This window comes from Solea senegalensis, linkage group LG15 (assembly GCF_019176455.1).
Source record: "Solea senegalensis isolate Sse05_10M linkage group LG15, IFAPA_SoseM_1, whole genome shotgun sequence".
NCBI classification, from domain to species: Eukaryota; Metazoa; Chordata; class Actinopteri; order Pleuronectiformes; family Soleidae; genus Solea; species Solea senegalensis.
The window spans coordinates 15,246,265-15,266,758 of record NC_058035.1 but is presented as its reverse complement, the minus strand read 5'-3'; the positions used below and the strand labels follow the sequence as shown (position 1 = coordinate 15,266,758).

General features: G+C 39.6%; 1 protein-coding gene across 9 annotated transcripts; it reads right to left on the bottom strand.

Moving 5' to 3' along the window:
- Positions 1 to 316: 316 nt before the first annotated feature.
- LOC122781747 (pleckstrin homology domain-containing family A member 1-like) lies at positions 317 to 19,571 on the bottom strand. 9 transcript variants are annotated; one of them, XM_044045726.1, is made up of 14 exons: positions 19,455 to 19,571; positions 13,574 to 13,792; positions 12,495 to 12,551; positions 11,903 to 11,948; positions 9,018 to 9,115; positions 8,493 to 8,624; positions 8,072 to 8,212; positions 7,401 to 7,469; positions 6,845 to 6,909; positions 6,624 to 6,687; positions 6,075 to 6,164; positions 4,403 to 4,476; positions 3,666 to 3,740; positions 317 to 2,230 (listed from the first exon to the last, which is right to left on the bottom strand). In XM_044045726.1, the coding sequence occupies exons 2-14, from the start codon at positions 13,712 to 13,714 to the stop codon at positions 1,999 to 2,001; spliced, it is 1,284 nt and encodes a 427-aa protein (XP_043901661.1). In that variant the 5' UTR covers positions 13,715 to 13,792; positions 19,455 to 19,571; the 3' UTR covers positions 317 to 1,998. The 9 variants fall into 9 exon arrangements, with proteins under 9 accessions (XP_043901661.1, XP_043901654.1, XP_043901653.1 ...); XM_044045720.1 differs by lacking the exon at positions 317 to 2,230 and adding an exon at positions 2,458 to 2,629; XM_044045719.1 differs by lacking the exon at positions 3,666 to 3,740.
- Positions 19,572 to 20,494: the final 923 nt, after the last annotated feature.

The following is a 20,494-nucleotide window of genomic DNA, read 5'->3' as shown; positions in this document are numbered from 1 at the left end:
CAACCAATTCCATGCAAATGTACTTCTCTCTCTCTCGGTCTACTGTTACATTATAGTGTTCTATTGTTTGATTTTTTTTTATTGTCCCAGGTGTGTTCTACCACAGAAACCCTTTAACTCTTAAAACTAAAACTGTTCCATCTCTGGTTTATGACTTACACAGCACTCAGGGCTGTGGAGCTGGTGCAGGTTTTTCCTCTCACCACAAGAGGGCAGAGGAAGCACTGATGAATTAAACGACGACAAACCAGACAGAGAGCAGTCACTGTGCTGGTTTTTAAGCTCAGAACTGAATCACACTCCAGGAAACCCAAGCACATTTTCAGTGTTTATTTCTTTCAAGTCATCCACATAATAAATAGAAACAAATCAAACCAATTAATACATGAACATTGGTGAAGTAGTTTGGCTTTGCTGGGATGAAATGGAGCAGGCACTTTTTAACAAAAGTTTAGTGTGTATTATTTTGGAGGACTGACGTGGGGACTTTTAAAATAAAATCTGCCTGCCACTGGGAAGGTAACACAGGTGTGAGCATTAAGGTAAGGAAACATCTAAAAGCATATAAAAATAATTCTGATGCACATGGCTCTATTCTGCAAAATCACCAAGAGCAGCTGCAGATAAACAAAAACTAGGAAAAGAAGAGGACAATGTGAAGAATCATTAACATGCAATGGAAGTGTCTAAGCTTGAATCTCATTCTGTTGTTGTTGTTAAACTGTGATCCAAAATGCTTGCATTGCATATATTTGGTCTTTTCCTCTTTTGACAATGGACTGCAGGTTTAATTCATTCACAGAAACCAGTTACAACCCAGTCTATGACACAAGGATCATCTATACCTGACCCAGCACTAAGCTGAAGTTTTTATGACAATGAATTACCAAAAAAAAAAAAAGCATTCAAACCTATGTTTTTGTTTACTTGTGTCGCTCCTGTCCCAAATTATCCAGTGTCAGAAACATGAGTCCACAATGTTTGTTATGCTGAAACGCAAAGATGCCGAGTCAGGTTCTGAAGTGACATGTGTTATGTGTACATTTACATGCAAGCTAAGTGAGCATGTAGTCAACAACAGTCAAATAATAAACTCACTGAAAACACTGTTAGAAACAACTGACCTCAATACTCGGATATAAAAACAAAAGCTTTAACACAAAGACTTGGCAACTAAAAGAACTAAATCAGACTAAATCAGACTGAAATACATTTGGTCTTGCACTATTTTAGACACTAGATTATTTCCAATTTTTTTTTTTTTTTGCACCTACTGCTAAATCCAGTGTTAAAAAAACATGAGCATGAATGGACCACGCCATTTATACCAGATGATAGAGAGGTTATGAATAAGCTAGTCCTCACTTTAAAAACTTCTCAGATATGAGGAGACACCTCGCACCATTTAAAAGCTCCCTTATTTTCTTGGAACAAAGTGGTTTACAAAAATCCTCTGCCCACAAACACCACTGAACACATCACTGCACAGGTTAGAATAAAACTGCTGCTGGAATCTAAACAGCACAAGTAAATCCGATTGGTAGTTTTTGTTTGACAAACGTCAAGTAAATAAAGATGCAGGTGTGAATGCGACAGCAGGCAGTGGTGTGGGTGAAGAGGGAGTCGTCTTTGGCACACAAGTGCAGTTCAGTGGCGATCCAACTTGTTTCTCTTTCACACTGACGGCACCGACGAAGGAGCTCAAAAGATGAGTTTGTGATGTTGGGCGCTTTAGTGTGTTAACAGCTTTGATTAGAAACCAGTGCCTGCCCCCCTTCTTTTTTTTTTTTTAAAACAACTGTGGTGTGTGGTTTCCTCTGTATCCATGATAACTGACAACAGCTTTGATGTCCAATGCAGGGTCTCAGACCTCACTCACTGGCAGGTCAGCATCATCCAAGTCCACAGGCGATTCAGGCACGTGGGGTTCAAAGCTGCTCCGCCGTCGCCACGGTGACTCCTCCATGTTGGCGATGGTGGTCACAGATGGCTCGCAGGTCACTTTGCCAGACGCGTCTCCTGCAGGGACAGGCGCGCTGGCGTGTGGCTGTGACTGGGCCGTGGCAGCAGGCTCATGAAGTGCTCGCTGTCCCACGCCAGGCTGCGAGCGTGTGCCGCACGAGACAGCAGCACCCCACTCTGGGTAGCATGGTGACATGGAAGATATGGGCGAGCGAGGGACGGGGGGGCCCGTGGGGCTGCGGTAGAAAGTGGAACGGCTGCTGGGTTCCTGCAGCAGAAACAGTGGAGGACACAGAGGGAAGCGAAATGATTGTTTGTTAGTAACATCAGCAAAACCCCGATTAAGTATTGTTGATTTGAGAGGAGCCAAAGTGAGTTACAGACTTGGAATAAGCACCAGCATGTGGAGCCTGATGCAGCTTGAAGGATGTAGGTGCTGAAGAATGTAGCATTGCTAGAGAGTGGAGAAGGTGGCTGAAGTAGTAGTAGCAGTAGAAGAAGTAGTAGTAGTACGAGTAGTAGAGTTAGCAGGAGTAGCGGGAGTGGTGTCAGCAGGTTTTAATTATGGTAGTCTCAACAAGTTGCAGTGGAAGAGCAGAGTGTCTTAGGAAGCAGTGGGTGGTGTTTGCACATTATTTCACAGCTTTTCACTGTCAGATTTCAATCTCTGAAACACAAAACATAAGCAAGGGAAGATAGAACCCAGAAAACACAGCAGAGGTAGTGAAAATGAAAAGGGGCTAACCAATTAGCAGTTATGTAAAACGCGAGAGATCTCTATACAAATATCCAGTTCTGTTTCGTGACACCGTGTCTCCCGCATGATGTGACCGTAGCATAATAACATCCTGGAATTTAGCAAGCTTGTGAAATTGCTGATAATTAAAATACATGAAGTTCAACACAGGCATCACAAGATTTAAGAAGCTGCTTTCTTACACAAACTTCAAAGAATTCCAAGGGTGAACCACATGAGATTTATGTTGAATCCAAAGGTCCAAAACTAAATTCAGACCTCATCATTCCGTACCATATCATTTTACAACAAATTCACTTTAAAGCCTGATTCATACTCTGTTGCACAACACTTTCGATAATTGTCGCTCAACAAACAAGTTTTTTTTACATTTTTAATTTACGCTCCAGCCAAAGGTTTCAGTCATCTCTGCGTAACCAGCGGTCCCCAATTGGCTCTTTCATCATGGGGGGGGGTTTGGAAATGGAAGGATTTGATGAGGAGGGAGAGATTTTGAATTTACTTTTACTTTGGGGACATACAGAAGAGCAACAACTGATCGGTGGATTGACTGAAACCATCAAAAGAGCAACAGGGAGAACATGTATTTCTGACAGTGAAAGATGAAATACTGTATCGACACCGAGCTAGTGACTTCCAATCCCATTTCACAAAACATGACAATGTCCACGATACAAGAAAGTTCTGCTGGTGCACGACGAGAGAAAAGTGTCAACATTTTCTGTCCATTTCTTTGGCTCGACACATTTAAAAATGTTGTGCGATGGAGTTTAAATCAAACTTAGCGGCTTAATCCATACATGTTAATCTCTGAACGTGTGGATTCAGCATTAGCAATTCAAAGCAGGTAAAATGATTATCATTAAACGCATTAAAAGGTATAGGACGTTTAGGTGGAAACAGGTTCATTAGGTGTATGAACAAGAGAAACAAAAAAAAAACATACAGGCAGCGAACAGGAGGGAGGAGGAGAGACAGGCAGGATGTCACACATCTAAGACAGGTACACAGCTGCAGCAGACTGCAGAGATAACAGAGCACGAAGGGAAGAGAAACACAAGGTGTGAAAGACACATGGTCCCAGTATTACAGACAGAGAAAAAAACACAGGTTTTGGGTACTTGCAGATAAGATGATCAGCTAGTTCAAGCACAGAGTGCATTTTTGGGAATGAAGTGGTCATCAAGTAATAGTGTATTTGTGCACGTAATCATCAATAATCATAAAGACACATGAAAGCTGTGCAAGTAAAGCCATGAAGGGGGAGGAAGTACAGATCTTTTTTAATAGTTATGGTTATATTAGAACTGTTTAGTCATACTGTACCTGAAGGACACATTTTGTGTTTAAAGCACTTGAAAAACTTGAGGTGTGCGAATAAACCACTTGGAGCGAGTGACAGTTCGGCGGGGGGGGGGAAGCAAATGAAGAAGAGAAGAGGATAAGAGAAGCGTTGCGGACGAGGGCGTGAAGGAAGTAGCGCTCATTGGGTTATCACAGCCATATGTACTAGGGTGTGGTTGGTCCTCAGCAAAGTAAAAAAAAAAAAGCATCAGATGTGCCATCAGATCTGATCTGCCCTCATAATACCTACAACCACCAAGTGCCAGCCAGTGAGTGGAAAACAGTATTAAAAAAGGTGAACTTAAAGTTTAAAGGGGGAATTTAGACGAGCTGACATACGTGCTGCTGCACTCCCCGATTCGGGACGTATACCTCTGTATACAGGGGTTCGACAGCCGTCTGGCCTGCCGCATCTGCAACAACACAGTGCAAAGCAGGATTAGAGCAGATGGGCCATCTGCCAACAGGGAGAGGAGGAGGTGGAGAGAGTGTGACACAGACAGAGAGAAGGGGAACAAGGGGGGAGAGAGAGAGAGAGAGAAAAGAGAGAGACCAGGCACAAGAGAGAGAAAAAGGTGAGAGAAACACAAGCAAGAGAGAAAGAAGGGTATGAGGAGGAATGAAAGAGGAAACTGTAATGCACAGACGTGTTGAGAGTGATTCCAGTCTAACCAGAGGGAACCAGTGCTGTGTTTCCAGTGAGGATTATTTAACCAGTTTAATTCTCTCTCTTCACACCTGGTAAGTCTCCCTGCCCAGATCTCAGCATTACATGTAGCCTGCTGACTCGGGATGCAGGACCTTATCTACACAATATCTGTATAGGCCAATGTTGGCTTTAAAGCGTTTTATCAGATATCAGCAAACACAGCGATATGACTAATGACTTAAACATTTAGGATGCTACCTCCTTCACTTCTATTCTAGCGCCCTCACAAACAATCATTTGTTTAGGTTTATGAAGTTTGCACAATGAAGAAAATGTATATCTATAACTGCTGCACAAGTATGCAAAATATGATGTTAATTTCACTACAGAAGAGACTAAATAACTTAAATAACACTCCCGATATATAGGCATATTGGAATTTGGATAATCGGCAAAATGTTCAATATCAAACAAATGAAGCAGTTCTCAGCTAGTGTACTCAAATAGAGTTCATATATTGCTGGATGCTTCAAAAAGGAGACAACAGAACAGGTTATCTTGGGAGATACTTAAGTTTAAGTTCAGCATAAGGACACCCTGGTGACTCAAGTCAGAAGCTACTGTACAGTAGCAGTAATGAACATGCGATCTCTCTCCCTCACCCCTCATTTCCTGTCATTTATCAACTCCAAAGTAACTAATGAAGAAATAACAAGGCCAAAAAAAAAAACAATCTGCTTCTTTGTAACTGTATGGTGGTAAATGGAGAACAGGCTGTGCCAAACACAGGAAATGAATATTGCAGAAATGCAGATACAAGTTGTTTCCTCAATAGCAAGGTAACAACAGTTCCAACACAGTATGGGTCCTCAGAGATGTGAAGTATAGGACAGCAACATCTAACATACCAAGTGTTTTCACTGTGTATATATATATATATATACACACACATATATACATGTATATATATATATATACACACACACACATATATACATATATATATATCTGTCTGGAACAATTCAGCTTAATATTGGTAAACAACAACATAGTCAACCTACTGTAGACGGAATAACACTTATTCTTTGTTCATCTCTGTAGCTCTGAGTTGTTGGATCACTTATGCAAGAAAGAAACTGTAAAAACATAATGAGTAACTGACATGCGTAAAACAAAATTAGTATTTTGAATAGTCATAGCCTGAGATGAAATAAACACATCAAGGCAAAAGTCATTCCCCTTTTCCACAGGTACATGCAAAATCTCTGAATTAGTAAATCCAGACAGACTTTTAGTTTAATTGCGAGTTCTTTACACCGCGGTGGTGCCGCACCATACTGTTGTGTGGTGTGTGATACATACTGTGGCAGCAGACCTTCCAGGCCCCCGCTGGGCCACAATGGCTCCTGAAACAGCCTTGATCCAGCTGTGCATCTCCTCTGGACTGTCGGCCTAGTGGAGACACAAATAAAGAAAACATCAGTAAGGAAACAGATCAGAAAATGAGAAGGTATAGAGAGGAGAGACGGCAAATATACACACAGGGCAAGTAGGGCTGGGCGATATATCCAAAAACATAATCACAATCTGATCAGCTGATATTGACAATCATCACAATAAAACGTGAGATGATTAAAGACTATGTTTGACCCAAAGTAGAACACAAATATTTCACAAATCTAAGAGGGGAAAATATGTAACAGTGATTATGTAGTGTGTTTGCACAGTGCACAAAACAATACATTAGTATAGATATTAAACATTTGTGATATTGACAGAAATTATATTGCAATCTATTTTTACTAAATTATTGCCCAGCCCTAAAGGCAAAAAAAGTGATTTCAGCAATTTACGAACATTGACGTACACAAAATCTGTGTGTATTAGAGTCAACAGTAGAAAAAGCTTCACCTGTATGTAAAACGTCCTTGATGTTGTGACAACCTCAAACAGATTATCTCTCATCATAATGTCGCTACAAACAAAGGAAAAAAAGGAAAAGGAAAAACAGGTCAAATCATATTTATCTCATCTACTGAATATCTTAAGCTACATCAGAGCAGGAAAATACCATCCTCTTAGACAAAAGGAAGTTTTTGTAAAATGGGAAAATGTTGGGACATGTTAAATACCTCTGTTTACACTCCTGGACTTTGTGAACTTCCTTCAGTGGGATCATTCTCAGAGGCTCTTTCTCCTGAAGGTAAGAAATGATATCAAATTAATTTGTCATTGGCTAGTAGCATAAGCCAAAGCGGAACTGAAAAACACAGACAGGCTTTAAAATATTTCTTGGAAACTGAACGGAACTTTCCTAGAAGTAGCAAAGTTGTTTATAACTTTCTTCACATGGCCATTTTATACAACAGACAGAGAGTCTATGTCCTTGGGGCCTGTTGATAGCCAAACACACAGATAAAACTGTCAAATGAGGGCAGACCCTGCCAAGTACAGGGAATAGGATGTGAAGTATTGTCTGTGTATGTGTGATTATGTGTCAATGGGGAACGAGGCATGATAGGACATGTGAACTGAGGGCAGTGAATTCCTCACACAGCAGATAAAACCTGTTAGAAGTCAATCGTGTGCATTTGCTGCAACTCTGCCACAGACTGCGGGGGCAGAACCAATCCACATCTTTAAAAACATCCCTCAAAGGCCTCACTTAACTTAATCAAAGTTAATTACCAAATCAGACTTGAAATAACTCATTGAGTTTTCTTCCAGCAGGAAATATCGACGTTTCCAGTTCCTCATCTGGGGGGAAAAAGGAAAATATGTTCAGAGCAGGTGTCAAATGTTCATTCAATTTCAATGTTCTCATACCTGGATAACACAAGTTTAGAAAAAAATCAACAATTTTTTAAGTGGGAATGTAGTACTTGAAACATGTTTCTCTGGTTGTACTGGCCTTTTCAAAAAGAAGACAAGTACTGAGTGGCATAGAGTGAGTCAAATATAAACCCGATGAATAAAATCAAGCTGCAATCACTTTTTGACAAGTGAAAAACACCGTTTTAATGGTTGTGATAGCATTTTATGGGTGTTTCAACAAGTAAAAAGGAAGGTGTGGGGTTGCAGATGCAACCGTCATGAATGAATTCCAGTCATTAGCAGGCAGTAACAAACTTGACGGTACATTATTGGAGCTGCAATCACTGTTTGGCAAGGGAACAACTGCATTTTATTGCTTGTATTCGCCCTTCACAAAAATGTAACAGGTAAATGATGACTATAATATTTTAAATATAACCACGAGATCTTAAATTGAAAGTTATTACGAGGCAGAAATTTTTTTTTTTTAATGAAAAAGTAAAAAAAAGATTTTACTGTGTACCGTGACAGTGGAAGGTACTCACCACAGCTCCTTGTTTGACACAGTAGCCTGACTTGATGACAGTGTGTTCCTGAGCCGGCCTGCTCAGGAAGTATGGCAGCTGGCTGTGAGAGCGATGCATGGCGTCCCGCTCTGCTCTGTCTGCACCATCTCCACCTTCATGCTGAAGGGTGAGACACTTGAATTATTAACTGCAAGTTCTCTGAACAGTGAATAACATTTTGCCAAAACAGTAATTATTTCTATTTTCATAGTAACTTAATCTACTGATTATTTCTAATATGACTTCACTTCGTAGTGAATCAACTTCAGATTAAATGATTTTCTAACCAGCACTTTTCTAAACCCAATACTTCTCCACTTACAATGAGGAACAACACAATTAGTATGTACCTAAAATAAAAACATGTACATGGCACATGTGAAGGTGTAGCCAAGTTCACCTGTGTCTGGGTGACGATGGGAACTCCTCCGATGATCTCTGTCCTATACGAGACTTGTTTCTTGGTTCCAACAACATCTGGCAAAGCCTTTTGGTTCTCTGGATTCTGCTGGCCATCACACGTCTTTGGCACCTTGGACACACACAAATTTGAGAAGTTCACTTTTTAATCTAACTTAAGACATTTTGTAGAATCAAGAAGGAGAATGGAAAAAGAGACTCTGTGTATGTAGAAGGTGACAGACTTTTAACATGTTTTATATTAATTTCCTTTCTGTATGCTGAAGCCTTCATAGAGAACAATAGAAGTAATCATTTATCCCAGCACTGAATACAACAATGCAGCATCCTGTTGGTCATACTCTGACTCACACCAACCTCGACAGTCCACTCATTGATATTTCTAGAAAAGGAAGGATTATAAGATTCCGCCAAGCCATAAAACATGAGCTGGGAAGATAAGACATAAACTGACTCAGTGGTGAACTGTGTGTCTTGTGTTTATTTGTGTATTTGTTCGTCTCACAGTGATTTTGGTGGCTTTATTGAGAGCGTTGACCCAGTCCACGAGGTCCTGCTGATCATTAGCCTGCAGGAAGAACTTCCTCATCCCCGCATTGATGACTAATAGATCATAAAAAAACAAAACAAAACAGTGGGAACACCAGAAAGTGTGAAAAGTGTATTCAGGCCTCTTCGGTCTGACTCAGACTACATTAGACTCTGAACTACACAGTCTGATTCAGTCTGTATTTAATATGAATTGCATGCATGCATCACACAAGTGAAAGGATGTACTGTGAAGTGACGTTGACTAACATAGTGCTTTTGGCTTTCCTTGCATAGAAAATATGACGCGAATATGAATAAGAGAACAGATCCATTGCCACACAGTTCTCTGGAAGTGAAACATGACTGAGTCAAGGGACTCCCTTCCCTTTGATGACAGGAAAAAAGAAAGAAAAACTCCCCAGCTTTCATCCACCAAATACAATTCTCACACTTTCCTAGCCATGTGAACATTGGCAAACCACATTTTAAATCACAAAAGACATTTGTGATTTTAAATGTGAAAGAAAGATTCCTTTCTTTAACATACATCCTTCAATTCTGTGGCTCAAACCCTCCTTGTGTCTACTTTATATTCTTTCAATGCTGTGGGAATAAATTACATTAAAGCTCTAATCTTATAGTCAACTCCGGCAAGCTATAAAAAGCAACAAGTACTCAAACTGGCACAATAAGGATCATTCATCCTTTTGCATGTCCCGTCCAACTCCTCTTTTTCACTAAATAAATCTGTCAGGTCTCATTCAGGTGACCAGCATAAATCAATCCCACAGTATTAACCTCTGAATGTGTCCACTGTATTTTGCCGGCAGTAAATTGCTTAGTAACAGTGAAAGTGTTGTGGTCTCTTGGGCAGTGGGATGTCAAATCTGGGAGGTGGTTATCAGATGTGACTCATACTTGCACAAAATAAAACAATGTGCCCTACTGAGTAATGCAGCACTTTTTTTTAAATTTCTATGAACATCACATATCAATCCCTGACAGCAATGAACCCTCACCTTTCTTACTGTGAAAAGATGTGCAAGTGTGACGGCCATTACAAAACCTTTGTAAATACTTTCCCACCCTCAGTTTCTTCTTAAGAAAGGGAGCAGCAGTTGGATTTTAAGATATCAGTGAAAAAATACCCAGTTTAAAGTAATGTAAAGTAAGATTTGCTCTCAGGGTCCTCCTAGAGTATGCAAACAATGCTGTCTGTTAAAACTGTCACATGCATTTGTTGACAAGGCAACAATACAGGCAAACTCTGAAGCAGGATTTCTTTTGTACAAACAACCATGTCTTCAGACCAGGTAGAGTAGCCATTGTTAGAGCCTTTAAACTAATATGAAACATTGTTTTATTTTTCCAGATATTAGAAATTAAAATGTATCCCCCCAAAATTGACAAAAGGTGCTTTAGTTTGCGTAGTTCTTTATGTGGCATCAACCCTAAACACAGGCTATGCAGACTTACACAAGCCATTCACCCTGTTAGACGTTGATGTACTATCAAAATGATCTTGGAGACAAGACTGAAATCCTGCATTGTGTTGCTTACAAAGCGCCTGCATATATGAAACGGTTTCCAATTAGGATTCTGTCAAAACCTTAACAAAGGAACTGATGGAAAATCATGCACATATACAAACGACTAGTATGTCTGGAACAAAGGAAGAGGGGCTAGTGAACAACAACAGGGAAAGGCAGCCTGTTTGACCATTGGTGGGGCTTAAGAGCAATTTTTGATAAACAAGAACACAGGGGCATACATGTAAGCAACAAGCACAGACATGACTACATATTATATACATATTAAAGACAACGGCAGAGAACATTTGGTGGAGGGTCCATCATGTTAAGGGGCTGTGTGACTAGCACAGGGACTGGAAACCTTGTAAAAGATGAGGGCTACATGAATTCCTCTCAGTATCAGCAGATTCTTGACAAGAATGTTCAAGAATCGGTCACAAAGTTGAAGCTACACTGGGGTTGGATTTTTCAGCAGGACAATGATCACAGTTCAAAATCCACCAAGGAATTCATGCAGAAGCACAAGTACAATCTTCTGGAATGGCCATCCCAGTCCCCAGACCTTAACATCATTGAAAATGTATGGATAGGTTTGAAGCAGGCTGTCTACGCACGGAAGCCAAGAAACGTGACTGAACTGGAGGCGTTTTGTATGGAAGAATGGGCCAAAATACCACCTGCCAGACTTCATGGACTTGTCTGTGGCTATAGGAGGCATCTACAGGCTGTTCTTGCAGCAAAAGGAGGCTCTACTAAATATTAATGGAATTATTTCTTGTCTATGCTTTCTTTAAATGCACATAAAAATGTTTCTGTTGGACCAATCAAAAATAATTTCACTACTGAGATGTTTCTGTTTCCATAAGGTATAAAACATGCTAAAATTAAGTTGCTGCTTCAAAAGCTCATTAAGTGACAAACTGATGTAGTGATTTTCCTTAGGGGTGCCCAAACTTCTGCATACCACTGTATAAGAAGACATTAATGTTAAAGTGACACAATGTAGGATTTCAACCTTCAAATAATGTCTCCAAGGTTTATTATGATGGTACAAACTGAACAGGTCTGCGTTGCCTACATTGGCACTATGTACCTTTTGGTTACAGAACTACAATATTCTGCTTTACTGCATACATAATCCTAACTAACACTACACACTCTCTCTGTCTTGTTATCCACATAAATATTAAAGACAGAGACGTTTATCTGAAGTACAATGTGGAAGACGAGCCTTTTGGGAGTAGTAAGTCCGGTTGCTCAAGTTCTGAAAACCAAAATGCTTAAATGCGACTCATGTACCTTGTAATAATTATGACAGTTTTCTTACCAAAACAGAATTCTGCCTTGGGCCTCAGCTTAGTGGCATCGCTGACCTAGAGGATAACACAACTGTTAGCAGCTCTTTCAATCAATTAATATTTACCATACTGTGCAAAAGTCTTAAGCCACCATTAGATATGTTGTTTTACCAATTGTGTAATTAATTCTCAGTCACATATTGGAACACACCCAGAAAATACACAAAACATGTATGCAGTATTAAAATAACACATTATTCAGGGGAAAAAACTGATTCTGCCTTACACTTGAACAATAGCACAAGCCTGGCTCTCTTAAAACTGGAGTGGAACAAAAAATTTTATTATTTAAACCTGTGTTTTGAACTACTATTTCATCGACAAATATCTGTTGTTAAAAAGGCCTATTATGCAATGTTTATTCAAGACATGCTTGAATATTACACACACATGTTACACAAACTAAGTGACAGCTTGCTAAAACCAAATTTCAGTCACATCATTCTACTCCAACAGTCACGGAATATGAAAGACACGGAAATAGACTTTTGCACAGCACTGTACATACTTATAAACAATCTTATAAGTGTCAGATAAGTTTCTGAGGTAAAATTTGTGTACCTTTGAAATGTAGGTGAGCTTGAGTGAACCAACGCAATCCGTACCCACAGGCAAGTTCTGTCGAAGTTAAACAACAATTTGATATAGCTTAGTTTTTGAAAAATAATGTTTAGTCTGATAAAAGAGCAAATACAACTTCAGAAAAGCCAGTCGATGCTTAAGATTAAATTCAGTATACTTTGGCTGCATACCACTACAGTTATTTCACTGTCATGCTGCGTTTGTCAAACTATGGGGATCCAGATTTAACATCATTAAAATTTAAAAAAAAAATCAGTCTATAAAAGGAAAAGGATTCCTGAATTATTTAAAAATGCACCCTGCACTACATCATTTATGGATAATTAATGTAACAGCACATTCACAAACACAGCATTTGCAAGCAGACATGATGTACAAAAGGACAGTTACACTTTGACACCAAGGTTAACAATAAAGAAAATGTTATGTTATGTTTTATCATTACTATGATTGCATATGCATTACCACAAATGTCAAGGACATCTTTTGTGCATCACAGGTTTAATCTAAAGTTAGCACCACTGATAGAAACACTAACAATAAACTGCACAAGTCATCTGGGATTATTTCCAAATTTGTGAAGATGACCCATCAAAAGGAAGAAGCCTAAATATGCCAAAAGAAACTGGTTCATCAGTAGCTATGAATTCATTCTCTTCTCATTCTAACCCATTAAAGGAAATGGTACAGGAAGCTTAGGCAGAGTTAGCACTGAACTCCTCCTGTGCCTGTAATATGTGCTTCCCAACTGCCGTTAACAACAATTACGTAATACAAGTTCATTCATCTTCGCATGGCTGTCTGGCACTGGTAATACCTACACTTAGCTTTTTGTTAACAATAAATGAAGACAGTTTTTCAAAAAGTGGCCTACAGTTAGCCATGAGATGCATGGGAGCTGACCATACACAATGATAACTAACATTAGCTGGCATGCAGTTAGCTAAAAGTCATCCATTTACCATCAACAATTAACATTCACCCGTGCAGTAACCTGAAGGATTTGTTTCCCAAAAATGAAGCTAAGAGCTAAGCTAGCATAGCCTTTTTTTAGTTACCTGTGGGTTGTCCATAAACCACACCAGGCTTCCCTGCTGTGTGTCCAGTATGAAGTAACGGCGCAGGAACTTCCCACTGCTCTCATTCTCCTCGATGTCCAGGAAGCCACAGATGCGGTTCTGTCGGTCCACGTAAGGCATCTCGCTGCCGGGACATTCCCTGGCCTGCTTGGGCCTGGAGTGTAGAGGAGCAAGGGCGAATGGGATCGGGAAGAATTACTGAAGGAGAGAGAGAGAAACGTGCAAAGAGAGAGTGTTAAGGAGAGGGCGGGAAAACAAGGATTTTCTGTTGTCTTTTTGGCGAGCCTTGCTAGTGTGTCCCACTCCCTCTCTCTCTGTATCCACTATATCTATGGTCTCTCTGCCACCTGGACCTCACTAGGCTACAGCCTGCATGGGGATCATGTGACACAAACCACAACCCCGCCTTTATCCTTTTATATCAGCCTCACCCACTCTCTCTCGCTCTCTCCAAGTCTCTCTTTTTTTCAATGTAACACATGCTATTCTCTGTCACCCTCTCTTATATCTCATGCACCCACCCTGGCTTGTTCTCTTTCACTTGTGCTTTCTTTTGGAGGATTCTCCCCACTCACTTAATGTGCTATCACCTCCCCAATGCCCTCTGATCTGATTTGGCAAGCCTCTGGCCAGCCCCTTCTATTCCCTCCCTCCTGCCACAGCTGAGCACCCACTGGAGCATGCTCAAAAAAAAGAAAGAAACAGAAGCTCCATGGACAAGAAAGTGCAATATTTAACCTACTGAGGTCTGATGATAAAAAAAACAACTGCTTACATGAAATTCATATGTAAAGTCAAACATACACATGCATGCATCCCAATGTCATACCTATATGACATTAATATGTCTGCATTTCTGCAGACATATTGTGACATTAGCCTGTTTAAGCCACGGCCTTTTCAGACAGAACCTAAAATATGCAAGTGAGATGAGTCTTTGAAAAGAAAAGATAAAGACGCTCTTTCTCTATGATGTTATGAGCACTATGTGGGTGGACGGGGGGGAAAACGGGACAAAAGGCCTGGTTGTTGTGCATGGACTCTGCACTTTGAGCATCTCAGTCCCTGCGTCTCTACGAGTCACCCATTTGACACACTGAAAAAAGAGCAATGCTGTCAGAGGCGACTATCACAGTACTACACAAACACTAATTGTCACGCAGGAGTGAGATACGTCTTTATAGAGTTTAGAGAGCCAGTAAATGAGGTGCTGTGTACATGATCATCTGCATGCACTTTTATGCATTTTAGTGACACCAATTAGACAGCAGAGATAGTGAATCACAAAATCCCCACAAGATGAACAGGCAACCATATATATTATGTAAGCTTTTAATTAAATTACTTGTAAATTAGTGGCCTCTTCCTCGGGTTCATGTGGCAAATCTCTACAGCAAAACATTTGAGGTTGATACAAGCAAGGGTATTTTAAAGTTTTAAAAACCTTCATGGAAATTTTTTCTTCATCGAAATGGAGTTTCAGCGCATTAGCAGTCCAGCCAGTGCAGTTGTGGTTCACTGTACCGTCTCTTACAGTGTTCTTAGCCACAACAGACAAATGGCTCTTAAATATCAATTTAAGATTATCTTCATCAGTGGTGTTGTGAGCCCTGTGTCCTGACACAAATAATTCAGAAAGGACACATTTATCTCATCGTCGTCTCCGCTACAGTGCACATAAAGTATTTGCGCTGCCCCATTGCAACAGATCCTACACAGACCTGCCAACTTCTTCGCATTTTGTGTAGTAGATACGCATTTTGATATTAAAATACACTGCTACGATGTGTGACTTGAAACTACGTGAAAAGGGAACAGCGGCTTTCAGTTCATCTGTTTACGGGCATCAGTACAGCAGCCCACAGGCTACAGTGTTTAGCAACTTGTGGAGAGCCGAAGAGACACCAAATAGCAAGTGACAAAATTGATTTTATCCCTCTCTGTCCATTTTGATAGTCTCACTAGTTTTCCACGGGAGGACGGTGCTGGATGCCGTTTTAATGCTAAATAGAACAAGTGTGTGTGTGTGTGTGTGCGCGCACCTGCAGTTACTAAACATGACGTCCAGCAAACCTGAACAGAAGAGAATATGTGTCCCTCAGAAGTCTGTTTAAGAGACATTTTCAGTTATTTCGGTCATGTAAAAGTCATGTTGGAGAGATATAACATGTCCGTTGTGATTTTCAGTTAGCTGACAAACCAAAATGTCATCAAAATGGGACAATTTTTCCATGGGACTCATCTAATAGACCACCCTGAACCTAGTAACATCTTTGCTTCATTACCATTTAGGTATTGACTTCTTTCTGAAGACCAGTTAGTCCAGGGACATCTTTGAATGCTCTTCATTCAAACCCTTATTGTCACTACTGTGTTAGCCACATAAGCATTAAAGAAGGAACCCTCTTCATTTTTCTAGCTGGTATGACAAGATTACAACTGTGGTAGGTTGCCATAGGCTGCCAATGCCATATTGGCCCTAAATTAAAACAATATTTTGTTGAAACTTTTAGTGGGGTGTGTCTCATAGTTCAGGTTGACATAATTTCATGTTAATTTATGAAAAAACATTATTTTTCATTGGAGAGAGTTCCAGCATAACTGCAACAATTGAAGTGATTCCTTTTGTCTTTCAGAATAAATCAAACAATCAAAGCAACATTTTGTATATCACAGCTTGACTAAAAACATGGTATATCATATAAAAACAGTAAGCTAACTTGTCTGCATTGGGTTGCTCCGTCTGTTATATGAATATATTAGAATTGGCATATTTCAATGTTTTAGTCTAATAATCGTTGATTCATTTTATAACTGCAGGTGCACCTGCATGCAACAACGGCAGCAGTCTATTTGTTTTCAGTCTCGCTCTCGAGCCAAATAATCTAAATGTTCCTCAATAGTTCTTGTGCTGATATCACTAGTTGACATGGAAAACACTGTCAGAGCCATCAGACTCGAGTCTGTCCGTCTTTTTAACTGATCTAAAGTTCAGCATTGTTTGGTTTGATTACCGTGTTGCACATCATGCTCATGACTCTCCAAGTGCTGACACTCTGCAAATCACTGGCCGGCAGTCTGTTGACGTCACATTTAGTATCGGCTCAGCTCAGAAAAGGAAAAAAAACAAAAAAATGAGCCGTGCTGGAACTGTGCAGAGGAAAACTGCCATATGAGTCTGGAGTAAGGTGTTCTACTGCCACTGCCTGTCTGCAGAAAGTATCCAATAAAGAAATTAGTGCACCGTGAATTATTTTAGTCACAGGTGATGATCTCAAAAGGACAGCTTGTAAAACACTAACTGTCAGAAAAAATGTTTTGCAAAAGGACGAAAAGTGAGAGAGCAACCGTCACCAGAGTAACTAGTCAGCTTACTTGTAGAAACTTGGACAATGAGCTGTCTATAGATGACATACTGAACCAACATTTGGGTAAGCAGCCAGACACAATTGCATTGTCAGATGGTTATACCAATGTGTTTTTGTGTGGCGCAATATTAGAACACCCAGAAACATGTGACTGATTATTTTAGGGAATACTTACTTCGTCTGTGAGAATATTTAATGTGTTTCCATCTTGCTACTGCCTGGGTGTACTGTTAAAAAACAAACTAACTCTTGAGAGATAGGCTCAGATAAGGCTACATGATACAAGTTGACTTCTTTCTAGGGCAAACATTTCCCCTGGTAAAGTTACTCTTTACATTCACTGGAAGGCTTTGTCCACCATCACATGGCAACCAACTGGTCACGCAGGACAAGTCATAAAACATCAGTAAGCGCCAGCTGCATAGCCCTATAGAGGGTGATTATTTTCCTTTCATGATCCGCGACCACTGCCTTAACATTACAGTAACAGCTCCATGATAGCTGGAAACAGTAACTGGAGACGAAATCTTGTCCTGTTGTTTTCATGCTTACCTACCCCACATATGAACTACACAGCTGATGGCATATCTAGGTGTCAAGGTCAGGACAAAGGAAGATTAACTCCCAGAGGGCAGATCTGTGTTACTGGGCCCTTATTGATCAGTACCATATATGGTAGTGTTAATCTGCCAAAGCACCCAACCAGTACTGTTGAATTTAATTATTATTTAGACAGGAAGTGATTGGCAACAATTATGATAAGCTACTATGTTAAAGTTCACTGGTTAGAATGAAGATTAAGAAGAATAAATAGCATAGTACTACTTCTTCAAAGGATATTTGCTAGTCTCAGTTTCCACTACAGTAAAACAAATATTTCACTGTTGTAAAACAAAATGAATTACTTCAACATACACTACAATTAAAATAATTGTAATGTCTTAATGTTAATTTAAGAAACAAACAGCCAGAGCTACTGAAGATTAAATGCACGAGTTGCTCTTCTATTAAAAGCTTTTAGTCATTTGACAAATAAATTATCAAATCTGTTCGATGAAACGCAAGTTTCAGATCACTCGCATTTAATTGACCCAAGTGATATGGAGTGATACCGAACAAGTAACCGGACAATTTCCAAGATAACCGTGAATTCATTTATAAACGTTTTATTTTGAACTTGTGTTAACTAAAAATATGTATCCTGGGTAAAATTTGTATAACATTACAACATTATTGTAACAGTTTTTGTTTTTGAAGCATTACTTGTCTTTTGAGTGTCCATATCTGTGCACATTATCTGAAAGCTTATGGTTTATGGACCTAATGAATGATAAACGGTCTGTATTTTTATGTGGTGCTTTTCTAGTCTTGATGACCACTCAAAGTTGCTCTTACACAACAGTTTTTTTCCATTCACCTATTCACTTACACACTCATACAGTGCATCTATGCAGCACTTGCTTCAATCACACATCTTTCATACCCATTCACAGGCAGCTGACACAGCCCAAGTGTCTTGCCCAGGGACACATCAGGATGAGTGGACTAGCAGAGCTGCGAATCAAACCCTTGACCTCCTGGTTAAATGGTGACCCGCTAAATACACTGTTGGTTTGTGAGTATGCATGGAAGTTTAATATTGCAAATTTATTTTGATAGGGATACTCATAAGTGGGAATTTTCATATGACCCCCACATCTAATTCAGAGATACTGACTGTACAATTGTCATTCTGGACCTGTCAATTATGCAGCCTTGTTGTTATTATATTATGTATATATTATGTATTAGGATGAAGTTAAACCAATTAAGTAATTTTTCTTTAGGAAAAGATCAATGAGATATACCAGAAGAACTGGGGGAACAAGTGGAAAGGTTGGGGATTGGTACTGAATACGGTCTTGAACACAGGTCAAAGGTGTAACAGGTCATTCCAGTTCAGTTAATAAGAGTAATTTCTGACAATCATCAGATTCTGGATGAAGCACACGTTTGACAGACAACCTGAGTGGTGCTTACGAAAATTCAAATGTAGAACTCGTTGTTGTTTAGCTGAACTAACATGTTTTGAGCCACAATAACTTCACCTACAAGACGAAGCACGAAAACATGAAATGATTTAACACTATCACATAACACCCTGACAACACTTGTGTTAGCAGGAGCTGCGTTAACTGCGGCTCGCTGGCCTAAAGTTAACTGGGCCTGCTATTAACAACCAAGGCCACTTCATACCACAACATTATAATAATTAACTGAAGTCTAAAAACTATTATTCCCAATTTGGCTTCTTTTACTTCTACTGTGTAATTGTATCTGCTGTTCTGGCAAAATAAGCTTTCATGCACGGTACACGCTGACCTAGCTAACATTAGCGACTGGTCACATTCAGTCGCCTTAAATCTTGTAGTCGTCTAGAAAACATGCGCGAAACAATAACGTTATTCAAAACCGTGTGAAATTATGTTGTTCACCGTCCCAGAAAAACTTACCTTAGTCTTCCCTTCGACAGTCAGCGTCCGTGAAGTCGTCGGTTCCGTCACTTCTTTCTCAGCCCATCTCCACTGATGCAGGACGCTTGAGAGTTTTCCCAACCCAGTTCAGATTCAGCCACGCCCACTTCCGTATATAGACTTGACGGAGTGCCGCATTGGTCGCAGAATCGTACCGTACACCACGTGATCGTACGTCAACGTCTCCGCCATATTGGAATGGGGAGTCTGCTTCTTCTATAGTAATGAATTGTGTAAAAGAAAAGTAACGACTGTGTAATTTGTAAACATTGCAAAACAAAAATGATCAACTGCTCACAAAAGTCCACCCAAATTTTGAATAAATTACAGAAACATCCAAAAATATGTGTTTCGATGTTTCAACATAAGACACTTTGGGCAGAACTTCTGTAATTAGATCTTTTGTGTTTCATTTATAAGTGAATAACGCTACTCTGCTCCATCTTTCTTTTCTCCTATATATTTTTTTTATATTTCAATATTCATGATACTATGTTTACAGGGGTTAATAAATTGGAATGCTTAAACAACTGATTCGATTTGCAATAATAAAACGACATGTTTTACAGTGCATGAAGTAAAATAAGAAAATGGGGATCCTGGAGTACTAAATAGTAACTGCTGTCAAATGTGAACGTGACATAACAATCAAGGACGTGAATAACTGCAGAAATTGAACATAATGAATATAGTAGTACATGGGGACCTCTGCTGGTCACCTTCCACACTACAAGGAAGGAGAACACGCTTCTATTTACTTAGATTTATTGAGCTACTATGTGTTATGCCGACATTTTGTTTTAAAATGAAAATAATAGGACGTGCATATGTTTATGTTGCGTATGCACACATGTATTATTCTATTTCTCTTGGCTTTTATTTTTGAAATATTTACTTTCACTTTCAAGCCCTATGTCTGTCTTATTTCCCAAACTATGTTTATTTCAGTCTAAAAGAAACATAACAATAAAGTATCATAATAGCCTCTATGAGACTAAAAGAATCAAAGGAACAGGTTT